General features: G+C 36.3%; 1 protein-coding gene across 1 annotated transcript in view; it reads right to left on the reverse strand.

Moving 5' to 3' along the window:
• LOC148027204 (alpha/beta-Hydrolases superfamily protein) overlaps positions 1-8832 on the reverse strand; it is a 171701-nt gene extending 162869 nt beyond the window's left edge. The window contains exon 1 of the mRNA XM_087691744.1: positions 8423-8832. Within this exon, the coding sequence (XP_087547870.1) occupies positions 8423-8784 (362 nt within the window). The 5' untranslated portion in view covers positions 8785-8832. The remainder of the gene's footprint in view (positions 1-8422) is intronic.
• Between the last annotated feature and the right edge of the window lie 12221 nt (positions 8833-21053).

Consider the following 21053-nt stretch of genomic DNA (forward strand, 5'->3'; position numbering starts at 1 on the left):
GAATACCGGACAGATAAAGATGGTGTGCTGTGTCGGCTGGTCACAAAGGGACCAGAAAAATAGCTTCAGTTTCACGTAACTGAAGGGCCAGCCTGCGGAAAGGGGAACAAGGCGTGTGGTCCGTTGATGCGTTTAAAGACGGGCGCGAGCCAGGATTCGGCGCGCGATCCAGCATACGACATTCCATATAGAAAATAGCTCCCCCGCCATAAGATAAGTGACCTAGTGCAGTTAATCGTCACGTCAAATTTTATATGACGTGTCACCAGGTGCCAGAAACTAATAGCTTAACGGGACCCGTCGACTGAAACGAATAGCTTAACGGGACCCGTCGACTTTGCCTTCTCGTCGAAAAACTTCACAGATCCACAAGACTAGATCCGTCGGCTCTGATACCAATGTAAGACGGATTGCAAGACGGCTCTCAAGAAGACCATGAAGCCAAAGGAAAACAGTCAGAGGAAATGAGCACGAGCGATCCCTTCACCTCCCAGCCTTGCCTAGTTTATTGCTGGCCAGACCCATCCTAATCCGATTGCCAGCCGTCAAACCTTGGTGAGTCCTACTATTCCTAGACTCTCTTTGGTTCTAGGCTCCCCTAAACCCCGTTAGGGCGCCCAAGAGCCCGGACGGTCATCCTCGTACATGTTCCCCTTGATTTACCTTAATGTCACATTAAATGTCACTTTAATGTCACATTCAATGTTTGTGACCTTAATGTCACATTAAATATCACATTAATGTCACATTTGCTTTGGTCCTTCCTGGGCTAGAGACGTAGGGATGTGTGTCGTTGCTTTCATACTCTCTTCGTGTGGTCGTACACTGTGTTTTCTCAATATAAACCCTAGCAGTTTTCTTCACAGTGTCACCCACACCTTAGCCATTCTCCTTCTTCACCGATACCCAATAATGGTAGGGATAGTATGCTTGTTTTGTGAAGGTCTTGGGTCTGACCATCCCTTCTCACTCTCCCATTTGGAGCATTGATACTCAATAGAACGAAAACTAATTTGAGACCCTCACTTAATGTTAAATCTATTAAAACTACAAAGCCCTCAAAAAAACAAAAAAAAAAACAAAAACAAAAAGTCCATGGCTGATTCCATGCGCCTTTGCAGGACTTGGTAGGCCATTGGGCAGCCATCGTGTGCCCTTTGTCCAATACCCTAGCCTCTCTAGGGTGATCACTTAGGCTTCCTTGGTAAGATAGCCATCACCTCTATAGTCTTAGTAGGCCACTAAGCACCCAACGTGCACCCTTTGTCTGATGCTCTAGCTGCTTTGGGATGGGACGCCTAGAGATAAAAGATAAAGAGGAAAAAAAAGGGCTTGGCTGGCCTATTTCTCGTGGTACCATTGTTGGGCCTAAGAGGGGTTGTTGAGTTAAAAATACATTAGCTTCACTTAAACAGCCCCAAAACATGCCTCATTAAGGAAGAAACCTTGTTTATTTAAAAGAAATGCATTCCTAGAGTGTGTCTGTATCCCATAAGCACAAACCCACTTGGGAGGGCCCAAACTTTCTATGAATAGATATGCTGCCCTCCATTGAGAAAGCATAAAAAGCAACAATGTAAAGCAGGCTTGAACTGCTATAAATGGTTATAAATAGAGATTTGAGCCATTGTTACAAGCCCGAGAAAATAAACAAGTGACCTATTGCTGTAATTAGTGGGGCTGAAGTAAAAGACAAGTGATTTTACCTATGGGTGCCTTTAGCCCAAAAAGACGTGCTTGTAAGAGGTTATTTTTGGGACAGATTTGAAGATATCTTTACCTACTACTATAGGTGAGAGCTGAATGTGTTTGTGTGGCTGTAATTGAAGAGTACTCACACGGTTTTACCAAAGAAAGACGGATGAAGTGGTTCGAGGTTGTTTTATGTATATCCAAGCTCTTTTGGTATAGTATTCTACAGTATTTCCAAGTGCTCTCTTTGTGTTTGCTATGGTAATTTCTTCTGGGCAGAAAGAGTAGTGCTGAGTTATCATCTCAAATAGAGTTTACCTAAGCTATCATCTTAGGCATAGAGTACTCAGCTTGAAGGGATGTGCAACAAAGTAATACAATTGCTTGTTGGGTCTATTTGTTTCTTGTGTTCTATAGTATATCAAAGAGTTCTTATTCGAGTACTTCTTTCTTCCATCTATCTTCTCTTTTCTTTGATCCTCAGTGGAATTAGGCCTAGACCTTTATAACCCCCAACATTTGGTGAACCCAACATGAAAAGCTTACATCAGAGTCTATAAGATGGGGGAACCAGTTGAAGTTGAAGTTATTGTCAGGATAACAGATATCAAAGATTTCATGAGGACTTATGAATTGATTAAACATGAAGAGCCTGTTAGCAAGGCTCTACAAGAAGTGATTGCAAAGATGAAGAAGTCGGACGAGAGAAATATTTCCAAGTTCCTTCACTTCTATGCAAAGAAGATAGAGCTTGGCCAGTGTACCAATAAATGATATACCAAGATATTTTACCAGGGCTGTTTTTTTATCAAATCAAGAGCCGCATAGAGTCTATCTACGCAGATTATGGAAATATATGGGTTGGTTTCAAGACAGCCCTAAAAGAGGAGTATTTCATAGAGGATGCAGAGACCAAGTAACCAAGCGGACTTTTCTGCAGTGGATTCATAAACTCGCAAAAGGCCTCTCTGCTCCAGAGCTACAAAGAAAGTTTGAAATGAAGTTTGATCAATTGGACAATGTAAGAGCAATTATCTTTGCTTACAGAGAAAGTTATTTTGTTTTTACAGGTTGCGGACCCTCCACTACAGCTAGAGCTAGAGAAGATGTTAGGATGATACTATAGCACAGGGCATAAAGATTGAATGCAAAGACATGCACAATGGTGTATCAAAACCGGTAAAGCGATAGAAAAGAAGAGAGTTGTTGGCCATGCCTAGGCCTATACCCGTTTAGTCCACACAAGTATCAAAGCCAATGATTAGACAACCACCTCCCATGCCTTCTGTAGATTCTTCAAAAGATAGCACCATGGATGTAACTTATCAAAAATATATGGGATTTACAAATCAAGCTTGCCAAGCTTCAAGAGTTAGGGAAAGCTTCTAACGAAGATCCTGCCTAGGGAAGATTTTGTCCACCGTTGCATATGGTGTGACAATACAGAGCATGGCCACAAAGATTGCAATTCATACTGAGATGCTTTAACAAAGAATTTGATTCTTTGAAAGGATGGGAAGATTCATGCCAATGAAACTAGTATGCCCCTTTCTACAAACTTTAGGAAGGGAGGTCTACAAAAGATTCATGAAGATCTTGTAGTACGGAACGTGTTACAGCCCCAAATACTACTACCTATAGGCTGCAAATAGAGAGATCTCCAGTTTCTAGTGCAAGTAAGAAAATAAAGTTATGGACCCATGCCATGCAGTCTATAGGTAAGGGTAAAGGGCCAAAGACAAAGCTAAATGATGCAAGTTAGAGTATTAGAGAGAAGACTAGGTGGGCTTTAGCTATGGATTCCTATTCTATTTATGCTTATTTGGTAAAGCAACAAAATACAGATGTAATAGTGGAAAATAAAAGAAAAAGAGATGATGGAAACCTAGGGACCTCAAAGAGGGTTACTAGAGGGGATAGCAGGACAAAGCTTGAGTAGTCTACACTTCCTTCTAGATCTAGTCCAGAGCAGAACATAGAAAATATACACAAAAACAAAGAGCAAAAAGAAAAGAAATAATAAAAGCCAAAGGGAAAGCAACCACACAACCTGCTCTCTGACATAGAGACGGCCACAGATCTTAAAGTTTTGGAAGAGAGGATTCTAAACAGCAAAGTCAAGTTAAGATTGGGTGAAATCCTTGGAATAGCAAAAAGAGAGTGTTCCATGAAAAAACATTATTTTTAAAAAAGAAAGTTTGTGGGCAAATCAACTCACGCTATTGGGTGAAATCCTTGGAATAGCAAAAAGAGAGTGTTCCATGAAAAAATCATAGACATTATTTTTAAAAAAGAAAGTTTGTGGGCAAATCAACTCACGCTATGATAAAAAGTGAATAAAAAACACTATTATAAGGCATATAGTTGCTTTTTAAAGATGATGTAAATGCAGAGGCTACTTATGAAAAAGCAAAAGAGCTTATATTATAGACAGCACTAACGTGAACAGTGTTGCAAAGAAGACTGATATACAATAAAAATACAAGAGATGTACAGCCTATGCACAAGATTCTTCATCATACCTATTGATCTTAGGGCAGCTATTTATTACTATAGCACGAATGGAAACTAAAGTCTTGGATGATGGTTCTACCTATGCAAGAATCAAGTGCAAAGACAACAAAAGAGCAGTGCAATTTATAATAGCCTATGTCAATCATGTAAGAAATAGGGATACATTGAGAGATTACCAACTGCCTTCCAATGTCAAAGAGTTTTGAGAGCCCGGTTTTCAACAAGTATTGTTGTAATGCAAAACTATAGCGGTACTGAGAGGATAAAGCTCTCGCCTATTATTGTATTGTTGTGATGCGAAACTACAACGCTACTAAGAGGATAAAGCTCTTGCCTATTATTGTAGGTGAAGATGGTTTTAATTTAGGCTTCATAGGATTCTCAATAGCAAGTTCAGTGAGATTCCAAAGGATTAAAGAGTTAAACAAAGCTTCTAGACGGTATGTTTACAAGGTAAAAAAGAGTATGAAAGAACAGGATTTACTTCATGATAATGAGAGGATTACAAGATTATATGATGGGGTATCTTTTATAGATACAGTTGCAAAGATTTCAGCTACGCTAAAAACAAAGTAAAGTATTGGGTCTACCATTATACAGGTCCATTATTTGGATATGTTTTGAATTTATGATGCATGAAGAGTCATATGGGAAAAATAGGGCTGAAGCCAGAGTTGAGACAAAGTACAAACAAAGGATAAAATGGTGAAGGTTAAAAGAATTAAGATATTCAAATTGAGAATTTATGAAACATGATGAAGACCTCGAACCTACAGAAGAGTAAAGTGGCACATGCAAAGGATGTGCAGGTTTAGAGGGGATGGACATCAAGATACTACAAGTCTTAAATGTGAAAACAAATAGGTTCTTTAATGTTACAAGATTTCAATGTGTACCTATGGGATGAGTTATTCAGTGATTTATGTAACCTATCAAGAGTAAGTCTGTGTATGATATGGTGTAAAGTACCAGTTCATATACCGGATATATAAGTGACCAAAATGAAATTACTAGAGACCATTACCAATGTACCAAGCCTTATTTTTAGTGGCATAACCTTTCAAGCCAAAAAATATCAAAAAGTGACACATGGCATTTTCGGCTATTCTAAAGGGATTTTCACAACAGTGCTCATGTTGGCTTCTCGACCAAGTGTGTTAGCTTCAACTTGAGTACCATAATGACTATATTCTGAGTTCGTATACAAAAGTTATGGTCAAAACAAATTGTAGCTAGATAGAGAAAAAAGTAATACAAGAAAAGCAAACAACGAGGGTTTGGAAGGCAAAAAGCATAAAAAGCAACAATGAAAAGCCGGCCTGAGCTGCTATAAATGGTTATAAATAGAGATCTGAGCCATTGTTACAAGTATGAGTGAATAAACAAGTGATCTACTACTGTAATTAACAGGGATGAAGTAAAAGACAAGTGATTCTACCTCTTCATGAGTGCCTTTAGGCCAAAAAGGTCTACTTGTAAGAGGTTATTTTGGAGACAAATCTGAAGATATCTTTACCTATTGCTGTAGGTGAGAATTGAAAGTGCTTGCATGGCTGTAATTGAAGAGATCTCACACAGTTTACCAAAGAAAGAGTGCTGAAGTGATTCTGGATTATTTTATGCATATCCGAGCTATCTTGATAGAGTATTCTACAGTGTTTCCTTTGTGTTTGCTATGGTAATTTCTTCGAAGCTGAAAGAGTGATGCAAAGCTATCATCTCAGATAGTGTTTGCCTAAGCTATCATCTTAGACACAAAGTATTCAGCTTGAAGGAACTTATTGCAATTGTGTAGAAGAGTAATACAATTGCTTGTTAGGTCTATCTGTCTCTTGTGTTCTACACTATATCCAAGAGTTCTTGTTCTAGTATTTCTTTCTTCCATTTGTCTTCTCTTTTCTTTGATCCCCAACGGATTTACGCCTAGACCTCTTTCCAATCCCTGACACCGGTATACCAAACCTAAGCATTAAAAATACGCGTTCGCATGACAAACCTCCCCCTTTAAATCCTTGCAATCAACCTTGATTGCGCTACAATGTGACACAATTAAAGCTCTAATTTGAAAAAAGCATAGACATCATAGTCAAAGAACTTCAGCTACTATCATTCAACTATGCTTGCTACATGCTGAAATTTCCAACCAACATAATTAACCCAAAACTGATCGATAATGAATCATAACTGTTGTCAAAACCACATGGGATGCATCCATTAATTCTAAACCAAAAGTGATCTAGCCAAGCAACGTAGTAAAGCATAAACTGAATATAAACCATGGTTGAACTATCAATGGCATTACATAACACTACTATCGAATAAAACTCAGCTAAAAGCCACTGATAATTGATGCAAATGTATAGTCTCAAAGTTGTAGTGAAAACCATATCCATCTACATATTAACTACAATGACTAGTAAACTGAACACTGACCTCATGGCAAATGTACTCTTAGCAAACAATATCTTGGTGGACACATGTTAAATACATCCGAGAATCACATATACATGAGCTATCTATCACTAGAAGAGTGGAAGTGCTACCTACTTCTTGAGCATTGAGCAGTGCTTTGAATCTCACACTCTATTGAGCCTAAAAGAGCCCAATCTAAAGTCAGCTCTAGCTAAAATACCTCTCAAAAAAGCTAAAACAACTAAGAGTGGTTTGCCAAGTCACCCTCTTCCATCCATTCAATATCCATCGGTGAGTAATTTTGAAACTTCATCATGTACCTCCTAGAAATTTCACCTCTAATCTACATTTTCTTATTTGCCAAAATACTCGGGTACCAAAATCTCATCTAACTCCTCAACCTCTAGTTGAATTTTAACAGACATATCGTTACTCACATCACCATGGAAAGGCCACAGTAAACTCACATAAAAAGTATCATGTATCTACCAATGTGGAGGTGATTTCAGCCTACACACCACATCACTAATCTTTTTCAATACTTGGAAGGGCCTATAATAACATATATTCAACTTTCGATACAAATGCTCTTTGCCTTTTATCTTCTTCAGCCCAACCTTTTCAAATTGCAACCATACTCAATTATCCTTTGCAAATTCTAATGTATGTCTATATAGGGTGATCAACTACTCTTTTCTACTTCTCTTGTGACCTTTGAAGTGCTTATTTGACATTTTGATAAGTAACATCCATGCTTTCCACATATCGATCAGCCTCGAAAATCTTATCTTGCGTATACAAGATCGGTGGAACTTTCTTTCCACCTCAACAACCTCAAAAGGAACCTTGCCAGTGGAACTATATACCGTATTGTTAAATGCAAACTCAACCAAGGATAGAAGTTGTTCCCATTGTGCTTTATGGTGTGAAACATAGAATCTCAAAAGATCCAAAATTGCAGAGTTTGGCTCTTTGGATTAACCACCTATTTGTGGATGGAAGAATGAAGAAAACTTTAGCCTTAATCTTCTTCCTTATAGGAATGAAATCATAAATGGCATTGCTTAATGAAGCTACAAATAATAGTCCAAATCCCATCATTCCTTGTAGGAAACTCTATAGCTACTGCCATAACCTTTAGGAGACCTCGCAAACTATAACCTCGTTATTCAATCAATATTTTATATCTTCTTTGTACAAACGCATGAGATATGCATATGCATTCACATTTATAAAACACCCAAGGAATAGAGAAAAAACACACAATAGAACCCAATCTCCCTTGTGATGAAAGCTATAAAAGCTATGGTTTGCAATCCTTCATTATGGACATTTCTTTTATGTTTATAATTATCTATGTCTTTAAGTTTTTAGATGCTATGCTTGTAATGTGATTTGCTTAGTAACAGCAAATCCAATGTTACTAGGAATAAAATAAATCGTTTTGTAATCAAGCACGGAGGAGTAAACGAACGAAAGAAATTGACCTGGACTCACAAATGGGTCATTATAGTCTAAAAACCGCCTCGTTGCTCCTGCTGAAATTTGGAACACTTGCAAGCATAATCTGACATCCGAGCATTGAACACTTGCAAGCATAATCTGAAGTCCAAGCATGGCAGTTGAAGACTAGCACCAGACTGGAAAGGATGTCGGCGAGCAACATGATAGCTTCACGTATTTATTTCTTTTAAAAAAACATGGAAACGAACGGAGTAACTTATGACAATCGCTCGCCCTTGTGGTATGTAAATTTTCATTCGAGAGAAGATCGAGAGACGCACAACAAGTAAGAACAAAATACCCGGCCTCTGTAGGACGTCCTTCAAGTAAAATGAGGGAACCTTTGCCATCCACAGCGATACCTCCGAGCTTCTTGCCAGAGGAGGCGACGAGGTCTGCTGTAAGGGGAGACTTCCATGATCCGAACCTCGCCTCTTCTTTCTGCTTCACAGAACAGTCCATGGTGTTGATGGCAGGTGAGAGGCTATGGCGGGGGCCCGAATGAAGCTTTGCGACGGGAAAGGCTTGTAAAAGGCCGTTGCGAGCGGAAAAGGGAGGCTTCCCCGCTGATCGAGCTCGATGGAGAACAAGGCTATGGCAGCGCAACGTCCAGTATGGCTTAGCTTTGATAGTGGTGAACGTCCCTGTTACGACCACCACCATTCTACACACGCTTTAGAAAATGTGGCCCATGTGGCATCATTTTACCACCTTGAAACTGTATAATGTTTTCAGTCCCTATAAAGGTTGACTAGACGCTCGCGCCTAGACTCGCCCGCGGGCGCGATTTTCGTGGGGGGCGGGTGCTGGACGCGTGGCACTCGCTTCCACGTTCTCTTTTTCTTTTGTGGGGGAGGTGGGGGCTACCACATGGCACCCGCCCCCCACCTCTCCTTAACTAATAGTATAGATGATTAAGGTTAGAAAATGTGGTCAATGTGACATCATGTACCACCTTGAAACTATATTTGGTCCCTCATGAAGGTTGATGATTAAGTTAATAAGAGATTGGTCTTTAACCATGTTTGTGATAACATCTTCAGAATGCACATTTGTGAATATTGGATTGTATTAAGCTCTTGGTCCACCATCTTTACACACCCTTTTTATAGCCAATTCATCAAGGCCAACAGGCTTGTCTTCTTTATAATGCAAGATTGGTTGTGAAGTATAATTAACCTTTGTAAGATCCTCGTGTCCCCCTTTATGGATTTTCCTTGACTTTTTCATTTTAATAAGTGTCTACTAAAATTGTTGCAATCACGACTTTAGCTTTGTCTTGCAATTTAATAAAGTAGCACCAAAATTGTTGCAATCACTACTTTAGATTTGTCTTGCAATTTAATAAAGTAGCTGATTATATTAGTCAAAGTAGAACATTGAACAAATAGGCTCGTGAGCAAATCATTACTCTTACATGTAAAGGGTTTACCATTGACTGCTTTTATATGTAGGGGTCTTAGTTGTCTTCTTTTTCACTTTTGCATTCAAGGCTTTCTATTAATTTTTCTTGTTCTATTTATACTATCATATTGATTTCTCCTTCTATATTGTGAAATGAGCATAGCCTTGTGTACATGGTAGCTCATACTAAATATTTTACTCACATTTAATATCAATTAGGCGCAAAAAAAGTTGGTCTAGAAAGATAGCAACTTCCGATCTTCTTGTTATAACCATTGTGCAAAACCTTTATCCAACAAATAGAGATTTGAAGCCTTGATGTAGAAGATTATGTATCTTCCAATGATATACGTATACTACCTACGATATTGATACATCCCCCAATCACCTTACTCTAATACCAATGATTATCCCCCCCCCCCCCCTTCTTTTTCAATTAAAACCCCCTCCCCTCTCTCTCACTTATAATCTTTCTCTTTCTTTTCCCCCTCCCCTTTTTAATTAAATTCTCCGCCCTCCCCTCTCTCTCTCTCATGTGTAGGGCTTACGTTCTCTCTCTCTCTCTCTCTCTCTCTCTCTCTCTCTCTCTCTCTCTCTCTAAACTTTTTAATTTAAACTTTTCTTTTAATTAAAATTTATTTTAAAAATCTTAATTTAAAATTTTTCTAACATAGTTTTTCACTCACTTTGTAAGGGAGATAGAAGAAGAGAGAGAGGAGAAAAAGAAGAAGAAGAAGATAGAGAGAGGAGGAGGGGAAAGAGGAAAGAGAATAGTCTTTTTTAAATTAAACATTTTTCTTCTCCCCCTTCCCCCTCTCTCTCATGTGTAGGGCCTAGGTTCTCTCTCTCTCTCTCTCTCTCTCTCTCTCTCTCTCTCTCTCTCTCTCTCTCTGTGTGTTAGATTAAACCTTTTAGTTTAAATTTTTTAATAAAATATTTTTAAAAAATTATTAAACATAGTTTTTCACACACTTTGAGAGGGAGATAGAAGAAGAAGAAAAAGAATGAGAAGGATTTGACTTAGAGAGTGTGTGAGAGAGATAGAAAGGAAATATATAATTTGAAAGAGATAGAAAATAGAGGATGCGAAAGGAAAACAAAGAAAAGAGAAAAATAGAGAGAAAAGAAAATATATAGAGAGAGAAAAAAGAGCAAGAGAAAAAAGCTTGAAAAAGAAAGAGAGAGGAAAAGAAATATAAGGAAAGAGAGAGAGAGAGAGAGAGAGAGAGAGAGAGAGAAACTGAGAAAAATTTACATAGAGCAAAAAAGAAAGAAGAGAAGAGGGAGGGGGAATAGAGAGAAAGAGAATTATAGAGAAAAAATATAAAATTTAAGAGAGAGAGAGAGGAAAAGAGAGGAGAGAGGGGGGGAGAGAGACAAAGAGAAGAAAATGAGAGAGAGAAAAAATAATAATAATAAGAAGAGAGAGAATTTGAATATAGAGAGAGGAAATATAAAATTTAAAATAAAAAAAATTAAAGAGAGAAGAAGAAAAAAAGAAGAAAAGTGGAGAGAGAAGAAAAAGAGAGGAGAGGGGGGAGAGAGAAGAAAAGCGATGAGAGAGAAGAGGAAGAGAATGGGGAAAAAAGAGAATGTATTTTTAAAATTTAAATGCTTTTAGAGAGAGAGAGAGAGGAAGGAAAAGAGAAAGAGAGAGAAAATATAAAATTTAAAAGAGAGAGGACAAGAATAAAAAAAGAAAATTTAGGAGAAAGGGGAGTAGAAGAAAAGGGGACGGAGAGAGAGAGAGAGAGAGAATAAAAGGAGACATAGAGAGAGAGAGAGGAGAAGAAGAGAGAGAATTATATATAGGGAAAAGATAAAATTTACATACTTTAAGAGAGATTGGAGGAGGGGGAAAGGAAGTGAAAGAAAAAGAATGAGAGAGAGAGGGAACATGTAGAGAGAATTATAGAGAGAGAAAATATAAAATTTAAACAGAGAGAGAAAAAGAATAAAAAATAAAGGAGAAAGAGAGAAGGAAAATAGAGGAGAGAGAGGGAAGAAAAAAATAAAGAGAAAGAGAGAAGGAAAATAGAGAAGAGAGAGAGAGAATAAAAAATAAAAAAGAGAATGAAGAGAGAGAGAGACAAAAAGAAGAAAAAAAAGAAAAAAGAGAGGGAGAGACAAGGAAAAGAGAGGAGGAAGGGGGAGAATAAAAGGAGAGAGAGAGAGAGGAGAGGGGGGGGGAGAATAAAAGGGGAGAGAGAGAGAGAGTAAATTAAAAAATGAGAAACAAAGAGGGAAAAGAGAAGAGAGAAAGAGAGCCATGGAAAAAATATATAGAGAGAAAAGAGAGCGAAATAAAAAAACTTGAAAGAGAAAGATAGGAAAATAAAAATAAGGAGAGAGAGAGAGAGAGAGAGAGAGAGAGAAAGAGAAATATACAAAAAGCAAAAAACTAAGAAGAGGAGAGGGAGAGAGAGAGAGGAGGAATAGAGAGAAAGAGAATTATAGAGAGAAAATATAAAATTTAAGAGAGAGACAGAGAGAGGAAAAGAGAGGAGAGAGGGGGGAGAAGAAAAGGGGAGAGAGAGAGATAGAGAGAAGAAAAAGAGAGAGAGAAAATAAGAAGAAGAAGAAGAGAGAGAATTTGAACATAGAGCGAGAATTATAAAGAGAGGAAAGATAAATTTAAAAGAAAGAGAAAAGATAAAAATTTAAAGAGAAGAAGAAAAAAGGAAAAAAGAGGAAAGAGAAGAAAAAGAGAGGAAATGGGAAGAGAAGAAAAGCGAGGAGAGAGAGAGAGCGAGAGAAAGAAAGAGAGAGAAGAAGAAGAAGAAGAAAGAGAAAAAGAGGAGAGTGAGGAAAAAAGAGAAAAGAGAAAAGTCTTTTTTAATTTTAAATATTTGTTGAGAGAGAGAAAGTGAGAAAGAATGAGAGAGGGAAAAGAGAGAGAGATAGAGAGAAAATATAAAATTTAAAAGAGAGAGAGGGAGAAAAGAAAAAAATAAAAATTAGGAGAAAGGGGAGTAGAAGAAAAGGGGGCGAAGAGAGAGAAAGAGAGAATAAAAGAAGAGAGTGAGAGAGAATAGAAGAAAAGAGAGAATATAAACATAAAGAGAGAGAATTATATATAAGAAAAAGATAAAATTTACAAACTTTAAGAGAGACGAGGGGGAGGGGGGAAGGCGGGAGAAAGAGAGTGAAAGAAGAAGAAGAGAGAGAGAGAGAGAGAGAGAACATGTTGAGAGAATTATAGAGAGAGAAAATATAAAATTTAAAAAGAGAGAGATATAATAAAAAATAAAGGAGAAAGAAAAAAGGAAAAGAGAGGAGAGAGAAAATAATAATAATTTTTTATAAAAAAGAGAATGAAGAGAGAGAGAGGAGAGAGAGAGAGTAAATTAAAAAATTAGATTAGCAAATCAATCACAAATGAATCTCAAAATGATAAGAAAGTGAGAGCGAAAAGAAGAGAATGGTGAGAAAAAGTGAACGAGAGCGAAAAAATATATAGAGAGAAAAGAGAGCGAGAGAAAAAAACTTGAAAGAGAAAGAGAGAGAAAAATAAAAATAAGGAGAGAGAGAGAGAGAGAGAGAGAGAGAGAGATATATATATATATATATATATATATATATATATATATATATATATATATATATAGCAAAAAAGAAAGAAGAGGAGAGGAGGGAGAGAGAGAGGAAACAGAGAGAAAGAGAATTATAGAGAGAAAACATAAAATTAGAGAGAGAGAGAGAGAGGAAAAGAAAAAAGAAGAAGAAGAATAGAGAATTTAAACACGGAGAGAGATTTATAGAGAGAGGAAATATAAAATTTAACAGAAAGAGAAAATAAACAAATTTAAAGAGAGAAGAAGAAAAGAAAGGAAAAAAGGAAAGAGAGAAAGAAAAGATATGAGGGGGGAGAGAGAGAATAAGAAGAAGAAGAAGAAATAGGAAAAGAGGAAGAGAGATGGGAAAAACAAGCAAAGATAAAAAAATCAATTTATTTATTTTTAGAGAGAGAGAGGGAGAGAAGAAGAAAAGAAAAATTAAGAGAAAGGGGAGTAGAAGAAAAGGGGGCGAAGAGAGAGTGTGTGTGAGTGAGTGAGGAGAAGAGAGAGAATGTAAACATAAAGAGAGAGAATTATATATGATAAAAAGATAAAATTCACATACTTTAAGAGAGACTAGGGGGAAAGAAAGTGAAAGAAGAAGAAGAAGAAGAGAGAGAGAGAGAGAGAGAGAGAGAGAGAGAGTAAATAAAAAATTAGAAATAGAGAGGGAAAAGATGATATATATATATATATATACACACACACACACACAAAGAGCAAAAAAAAAAGAGGAGAGGAGGAATAGAGAGAGAAAATATAAAATTTAAGAGAAAGAAAAAGAAAAAGAAAAAAGGAAAAGAGAGAAGAGAGAGGGGAAGAAGAAAAGGGGGGAGAGAGACACACAAAAGAAAAGGAGAGAGAAAAAAAGAATAAGAGAGAGAATTTGAACATAGAGAGAGGAAAGATAAAGTTTAAAAGAAAGAGAAAATTAAAAAAATTAAAGAGAAAAGAAGAAAAAAAGGAGAGAGAAGGAAAAGAAAGGAGAGAGAGAAAAATAAAGAGAGAAGAAGAAAAAGAAAGAGGAAAAGAGGAGAGATAGGCAAAAAGAGAAAATAGAAAATATTTTTCAATTTTAAATATTTTTTGTGAGAGAGAGGAAGGGAGAGAGGAGAGAGAGAGAGAGAGAGAGAGAGAGAGAATATAAAATTTAAAAGATAGAGACTGGGGGAAAAAATGTGAAAGAGAGAGAGAGAGAGAGAGAGAGAGAGAGAGAGAAACCGAGAGAAATATACAAAGAACAAAAAAAAAGAAGAGGATAGGGAAGGAGAGAGAGGGGGAACAGAGAGAAAGAGAATTATATAGAGAGAAAATATAAAATTTAAGAGAGAGAGAGAGAGAGAGAGAAGGAGAAGAAAAAAGGAAAATAGAGGAGAGAGGAGGGAGAAGAAAAGGGGAGAGATAGATTGAGAGAAAAAAAAGGAGAGGGAGAAAATAAGAAGAAGAAGAAGAGAGAGAATTTGAACGCAGACAGAGAAAATATAAAATTAAAAAAAGAGAAATTTAAAAAAATTTAAAAAGAAGAATGAAAGAAAGGAAAAGAGAGGAGGGGGGGAGAGAGAAGAAAGGCGAGAGAGAGAGAGAGAAGAAGCACAAGAAGAAGAAGAAGAAGAAAGAGAAAAAGAGGAAGAGAGATGGAGGAAAAGAGAAAAGAGAAAAGTCTTTTTTAATTTAAAATGAGAAGGGGAGACAAGAGAGAGGGGGAAGAGAGAGAGAGAGAGAGAGAAAGAAAAGATAAAATTTAAAAGAGAGAGAGGGAGAGAATAAGAAAAGAAAAATTAAGAGAAAGGGGAGTAGAAGAAAATGGGGTGGAGAGAGAGAGAATAAAGAAGAGAGTGAGAGAGAGGAGAAGAAAAGAGAGAATTATATATAGGGAAAATATAAAATTTATATACTTTAACAGAGAATGAGAGGGGGGGAAGAAAGAGAGAGAGAGAGAGAGAGAGAGAGAGAGAGAGAAGGAACTAAAATAGAATGCAAAGAGAGAGAGAAAATTAAAAAAGTAGAAATAGAGAGGGAAAAGAGGAGAGAGAAACATGAGAAATGGATTGTTGAGCAAAGTTGTCATATGTGATAGCATTGCCGCTTTGGGGCAACGAAGCGGCCTATGCTAGTGTATTTATTAATTTGTATTAAGCTTTTGTACTCAAAAATATAATTAAAAAGTATCCCTTTTTGGGCTCTTACTTTCTAGCATGAACGCCTTGCTTTTTTTTCCTAATAATTTATTTCTCCTATTCTAATAAACCTATTCTAAGGTCTACAAAATAACAATTAAGCCTTCCAAGCCTTAGAAAATTATGGGATGCAGAGTTTTTTATGATACATGACAGCATATTGTACTTGATTTTATAATTGGTGATTGCTCTTACAATCAAGAAAACAAGCTTGATTTGAGATAATACTCTTGTGATCTTTGCTAAGAACATGCAGTTGGAAGCTCTATCAACATCTTCAAGAACTTGGCTTTAAACCTTCAACCCTTCTCTTATCTCTACCATCTCCGAAGTCTAAGCTCTTGAACCCCCATACACTCTTCTCTCTCAAACCCCTGTGATCAACCGTGATGTACCTCTTGAACCTTTAAGCATTCATTGTAATCTACTTATCTCTTGAAGGCACATCTCCATCTATCTTGTCCAATTTTCTTGTTAAATCCCTATGGTAACCTTCAACCCTACGCGCTGCGACATTGGTGAACCCAACGTGAAGGTCGGTGTAAGAGAACTCCAAGATGGGGGATTCTTCAAGAGATACTCTACAACAGTTGGTGCGCATACTGCATCAGACTCAGCAACAACAAATCCAAATGTTACAACAACAAAACAAAGGCAAGATGTTATAAGATTCGACATACATGCTCGACTTTCTTATATACTTAAGCGTACGACCATAAATAATTCCTACGCATCAAAATGTACTTCCTTAGAATATTTATTTCTCATAACTTTATCTAACTATAATTATTTACTAACCAAAACACAAGATATATTAGTATCCTTCCATCTATGCTAACTTTAATCATCTACTAACCAAAATACAAAACACATTCATATCCTTCCATCTATCCACCAAGCGTAATGCGACCACCATCCATCATGTGCTAAACAAAATAAAAATAAATTTATTTCCATAGTAAGTTTTTATAAACTTATTTTCATTGTAAATTCCCACAATTTCCATAACATGGAATATACAAGAAATTGATACAATCTAAAATTGGTATTCATGAAAAGAGTGGAGCATATGATCTAAATTGGAAGAGGACTTATCTCCCAAGACCCTCATAGCTAGTGTTGGCAATACTACTTTATAATAATTGGTGGAAAGCTTCTAGTAAGCGACAACATAAGCAATAACGCAATCATTGATGACATTAGCAATGACAAAGCATTATTGGCATAAGTGTTTATATAGCAACCTTCTAGGGACTACTTCCAAGGAAGCTTTTAGAATCTTAATGGTGGATATACACAACACTTTTGATTAGGCCTTCAAGATAGAGAGTTAAACCCACGTGTCCTTCAAGCTACATTGTAGTACATGTTGCCTCCCTCATATTCCCTTCATCCTCTTCTTCTTTACCTTTGCAAAATTTCCACTGTTTCACAAGGTTGTCCATGATTCAACACCATCTTTGCCATTCCATTTTCTAAGCCAACTGGAATTATTTATTGCCCTTTTCCAAACCATTAAGAACCTCCACAAACACATCATCTCCACTTGCATAAACAATAGTATTTGCCTAAAACCTTCTCGAATCTATATATTTGTGCATTGCCATGTCCTCTTACAACTAAATTCCACACGGAGTGGTGTTTTTTCTTATTATGGTTGTAGGTTTTGATAGATGTTGCCGATGGAACTTCTAAAATTTAGCACGTGTTCATTTGAGATTGGAAGAAGGTTCCCATGTTCATTCACTTGGATCATAACCTTTTCAATACACAATGCACTAGATAATCCATGTGAGATCCTTGAATCAAAGATTTTATCAGCTCCATACTCTAGATGGCTATATATCATTATGGGTGGTGGTGGTTAGAGGGTTCTTCCTAGGATCATGGAGTTATGACATGCTTCTAAGATTGAAACATGAAAAACTAGAGAATCTTTACAAAAATGTGGTAGATCGAGTGGATAAGAAATTGAATTGACTTGGCCAATAATCTTGAAACTTCCAAGTCAATGATAATCCAATATCTAGGATGGCATGTTAGGCATGAATCATGGTGGGGTCAAACTTAATCTCCAATCTTGTACAATGGATGTTGAATATGATGTTGATATGCATTACACATACATTTGTTTTGGGATTTTTTGATATGTATGGCTAATTATTTATGGATACTTAATAACTTTTGGTTGGATTCTTTATTTGACAATATTTATGAATATCCATCCTAGGATGTTACTCAAACAACAAAGAAAAGGGTATATTGGACAGAAGCATGTGTTTTAATGTTGCAGACAAACTTAGACAAGGGTAGCAGATCCACCCAATTTTTGTAATTGTAATCAATTGTGTAATGAAGGTTTTACTTTAAGATGATTTACCCTCTCTATTTGTACATCACTTTGTGGGTGATAGGTCAAAGAGAGGTTGAGTTGTAAACCCAAGAGAAGAGTCCTCTCCAAAATCAAATATGAAGTTCACAATTCAAGACAATGTCACTACTAAGAAATCCATGGTAGTGATAGATGTTTTCAAGGAAGAGCCTTGTTATTCCTTTCCCATTTATGGTTTTGGTTGATGAAATGAAATGTGCCATTTTTGAGAAGCTATCAAACATGACAAGAATGGAGTTGAAACCCTAGATGAAGGTAGATATGTTATAAAGTCCATTAATATGGATGACCATAGCTTACTAGGGATAGAAGTAATCCATTTGAGCAACGTTAGGGAGTTTTTACTCTATTACAAGTGTCACTAGTATGCACAAATTCTTTGACTAATTTCCATATTTTATACGATAAGAAATATTGTGTAATAAGTTCAATTGTTTGGTTTACTCCAAAATGTCCTATTGCTGGAAGATTGTGCATCTCTTGGAATATTTTAAATCTAGTTGCTTCTTTTGATGGTATGTAGAGAAGACCCTTGTAGCTCACCAGCTTCTTCAAGATCTTTGAAATTGTTTCTTATTGTGGTCAACATTTGATATCTAGAGCAAAAGGGTCATGTTCAAGTTCTTTCTTTTACTAGGACAAGCAAGGTAGAGTCATCAAGGGTCTTGGTAGTTATTGCATGTAGCTTGAATTGATCTAGCTTCAAGAGCATTGCTTCTTGCAGATAATATGTTGCCTTTCTTTCTTAGTTGCAAGGTAGGATCATTCTAAAGGACCATCCAATTTTCCTTATTGTGAGTACTAGATTGGTAAGACATAATGAAGTCAAACCTAGATAACAAGTTACTCCATCTAGCTTGGTGGTGGTTGAGGACATGTGAAATCATGAAGTGCTCTAGATTTTGATTATTCATATATACATTGTAACCTTATAGGATGCTCCTTCAAGAAGGTGTTGTTGAGTTGCAAAGGAGTCAATAATAGCCAAAAGCTTTGTATCATGATCTCATAGTTAGTTACTATTGATAAGAATCCTAGAAGCGGAAGGCAATAGGGCTTTTCTTAACCATCATCACATCTATTTGGGATAAGATAGCATCAAGTGCAAAACATATTACATTAGTGTCCAAAAAGAAGGGTTTGAATGGGTTTATTAAGATTGATGTTTTTTTGTGAAGACCTCCTTTGAGAGTTTGAAAAGTCCTTGTTGCCTCAAAGTCCCATACCAATTTTTACGTCTCGATTAACCTTGTCAAATGGTAAGTGATATGGGAATAGTATTTGATGAAAATGCAATATAAGTTTGCAAAATCCAAGAAGTATTATACAACCCAAATTAGAGTGGATGCCTCCTATTCAAGAATAGTGTTCATCTTCTTTGGGTTCATAAAAATTCCTCTTTCACAGATAGTATAGCCCAAAAATTACACTTTTGTTTGATGAAAGAACCATTTTCTAATTTTGCATACAATGCAATCTTTTGCAACTTATTAAGAACTATGCATATTTGCTACTCATGTTCCTCTTAATTATTTAAGAAGATCAAACTATCATCTAGATGTATTATCCAAAAAGTTATCTAGATACTTATGAAGCCTGAAATACTATTGGAACAATTGTAAGTCCGATGGCATGAGAATATACACAAAATGGCTATATCTTGTGTGGAAAATTGTCTTCATTCATCTCCTTGCCTTATTTGGACAAGGTTGTACCTATCATGAATTTTGGTCTTGCTAAATAACTTGGTTTTACCAAGTCACTCAAGAATCTATGGAATCAATAGTATGAGGTAGCAATTCTTAGTTGTAATCTTGTTGAGGACTCTCCAATCTCTACACATTTCAAAGAGATCAATCTCTTTTTCTTCACAAAAAATATGGATGCTCCCAATGGCGACCTCGAATGTCAAGTAAAACCCTTGGCTAGACTTTCATCAATATACTTTTGAAACTCTACAAGCTCGTATATGTGACAAATTGTATATTGGGGCAAAACATGGTTGGGTTCCCTATTGTAATGTTTTGGTGATTGCATAGATTAAAAATGAAGGATTCCTTTTTATGGCACATAAAGACTTTGGTAGCAACATAAAGTGGTCCCAAATGCATCTTCTTATCATTGTGTCCTTGTCTTTGCAATAGATCTCCAATCAATGTCTAGGTTGTGTAACTCAAGCAAGGTAGACCAATAGCAACTAGATTTGTTGGAGTTGATAATTTTAAAAACTATCCAAGATGCATGTTTACTCAAGTTTATTCCCATAGATAGGTATCATACTTTGTATCTCCAAAAGAAAGTAGTCAAACACCCAGCAATAACCTTTAAAACTACTAGACATGACTTTTTCACAGGCATGATATTCTATTATTCTACAAATTCATTGTCCTTGATGCAAGTTGTAGCTCCACTATTGATAATGCTTCAACTTCCACTAAACCATCTAGTGAATAAATTGTTACCAATATGTTGAAACTAGATGTTGGATAAACTTATAAGAATAAAAATTTAGTGATTTGGAAATCTAGCCACATTACATCGTCTCTATTGAGGCTGTACGTCCATGTTTTCTAAAGTCAATGGGGTTATATAGATTTACACCTTGATCTTCCTCTTTTATTACAAATTTGGTCAATATGTCCTTGATCCTCACAACACATACACAAGTCATGAACTTGTTGCTTGGTTTTCTTGTGCTGAAAGTGGCTTGAAGTGAGATATATCAATTTGGATGGATTTGTTGTCAAATCCTTGACTATTTTGGGCCTCAAAGCTAAAAGAAGTTGTTTCCAAATCTATTGATGAAATAGTCTCATGCTAGGCCATGTCACAAAGTAAGTTGTAAGAACTTGAAGGCATAAATTAATGTTGGGCATGACCTATGCCATATGTTCTTCATTTCAACTACTCGTTCTCTATTTTGCCTCTCAAAGGTAGAAGAGGACTCTCATACAAAGCCCTCAAAATCCTAGAGTAGTGATGCTTTTCTATCAAAGGAAAATGAATAATCAAACTTGTTGCAACTATGATATCATCCTATCAAAATTTCCAAGTAGACTAACTTTTTACTATTTGTTTTTCTTGCAAATTTGGTATGAGCATCACAAGAGCTTGACAAGAATAATAAATATTCATTGCATAGATATCTCACAAATATAGCATGGTACTTTGATGGGAGTTGAAATTATTATAAGAAAAAGAATGATATACGAGAAAGAGATACAAGACAATACTAGGGACTTACCTCATAGGAATCATAGATGGCATTGGCAAGATTGAAGGGCTTGTAGCCCAAGGCCTCTATCTACAAATAGTGACATAGATACTAGCATGACATAAGCAATGATGTAAGTCTTGTTGACATTAGCAATGAAATAAGCATTGTTGACTATGGCAAGTAAG

This window comes from Lygodium microphyllum, chromosome 13, assembly GCF_053477565.2.
Source record: "Lygodium microphyllum isolate KBCC chromosome 13, Lygodium_microphyllum_v1.1.10, whole genome shotgun sequence".
NCBI lineage: Eukaryota > Viridiplantae > Streptophyta > Polypodiopsida > Schizaeales > Lygodiaceae > Lygodium > Lygodium microphyllum.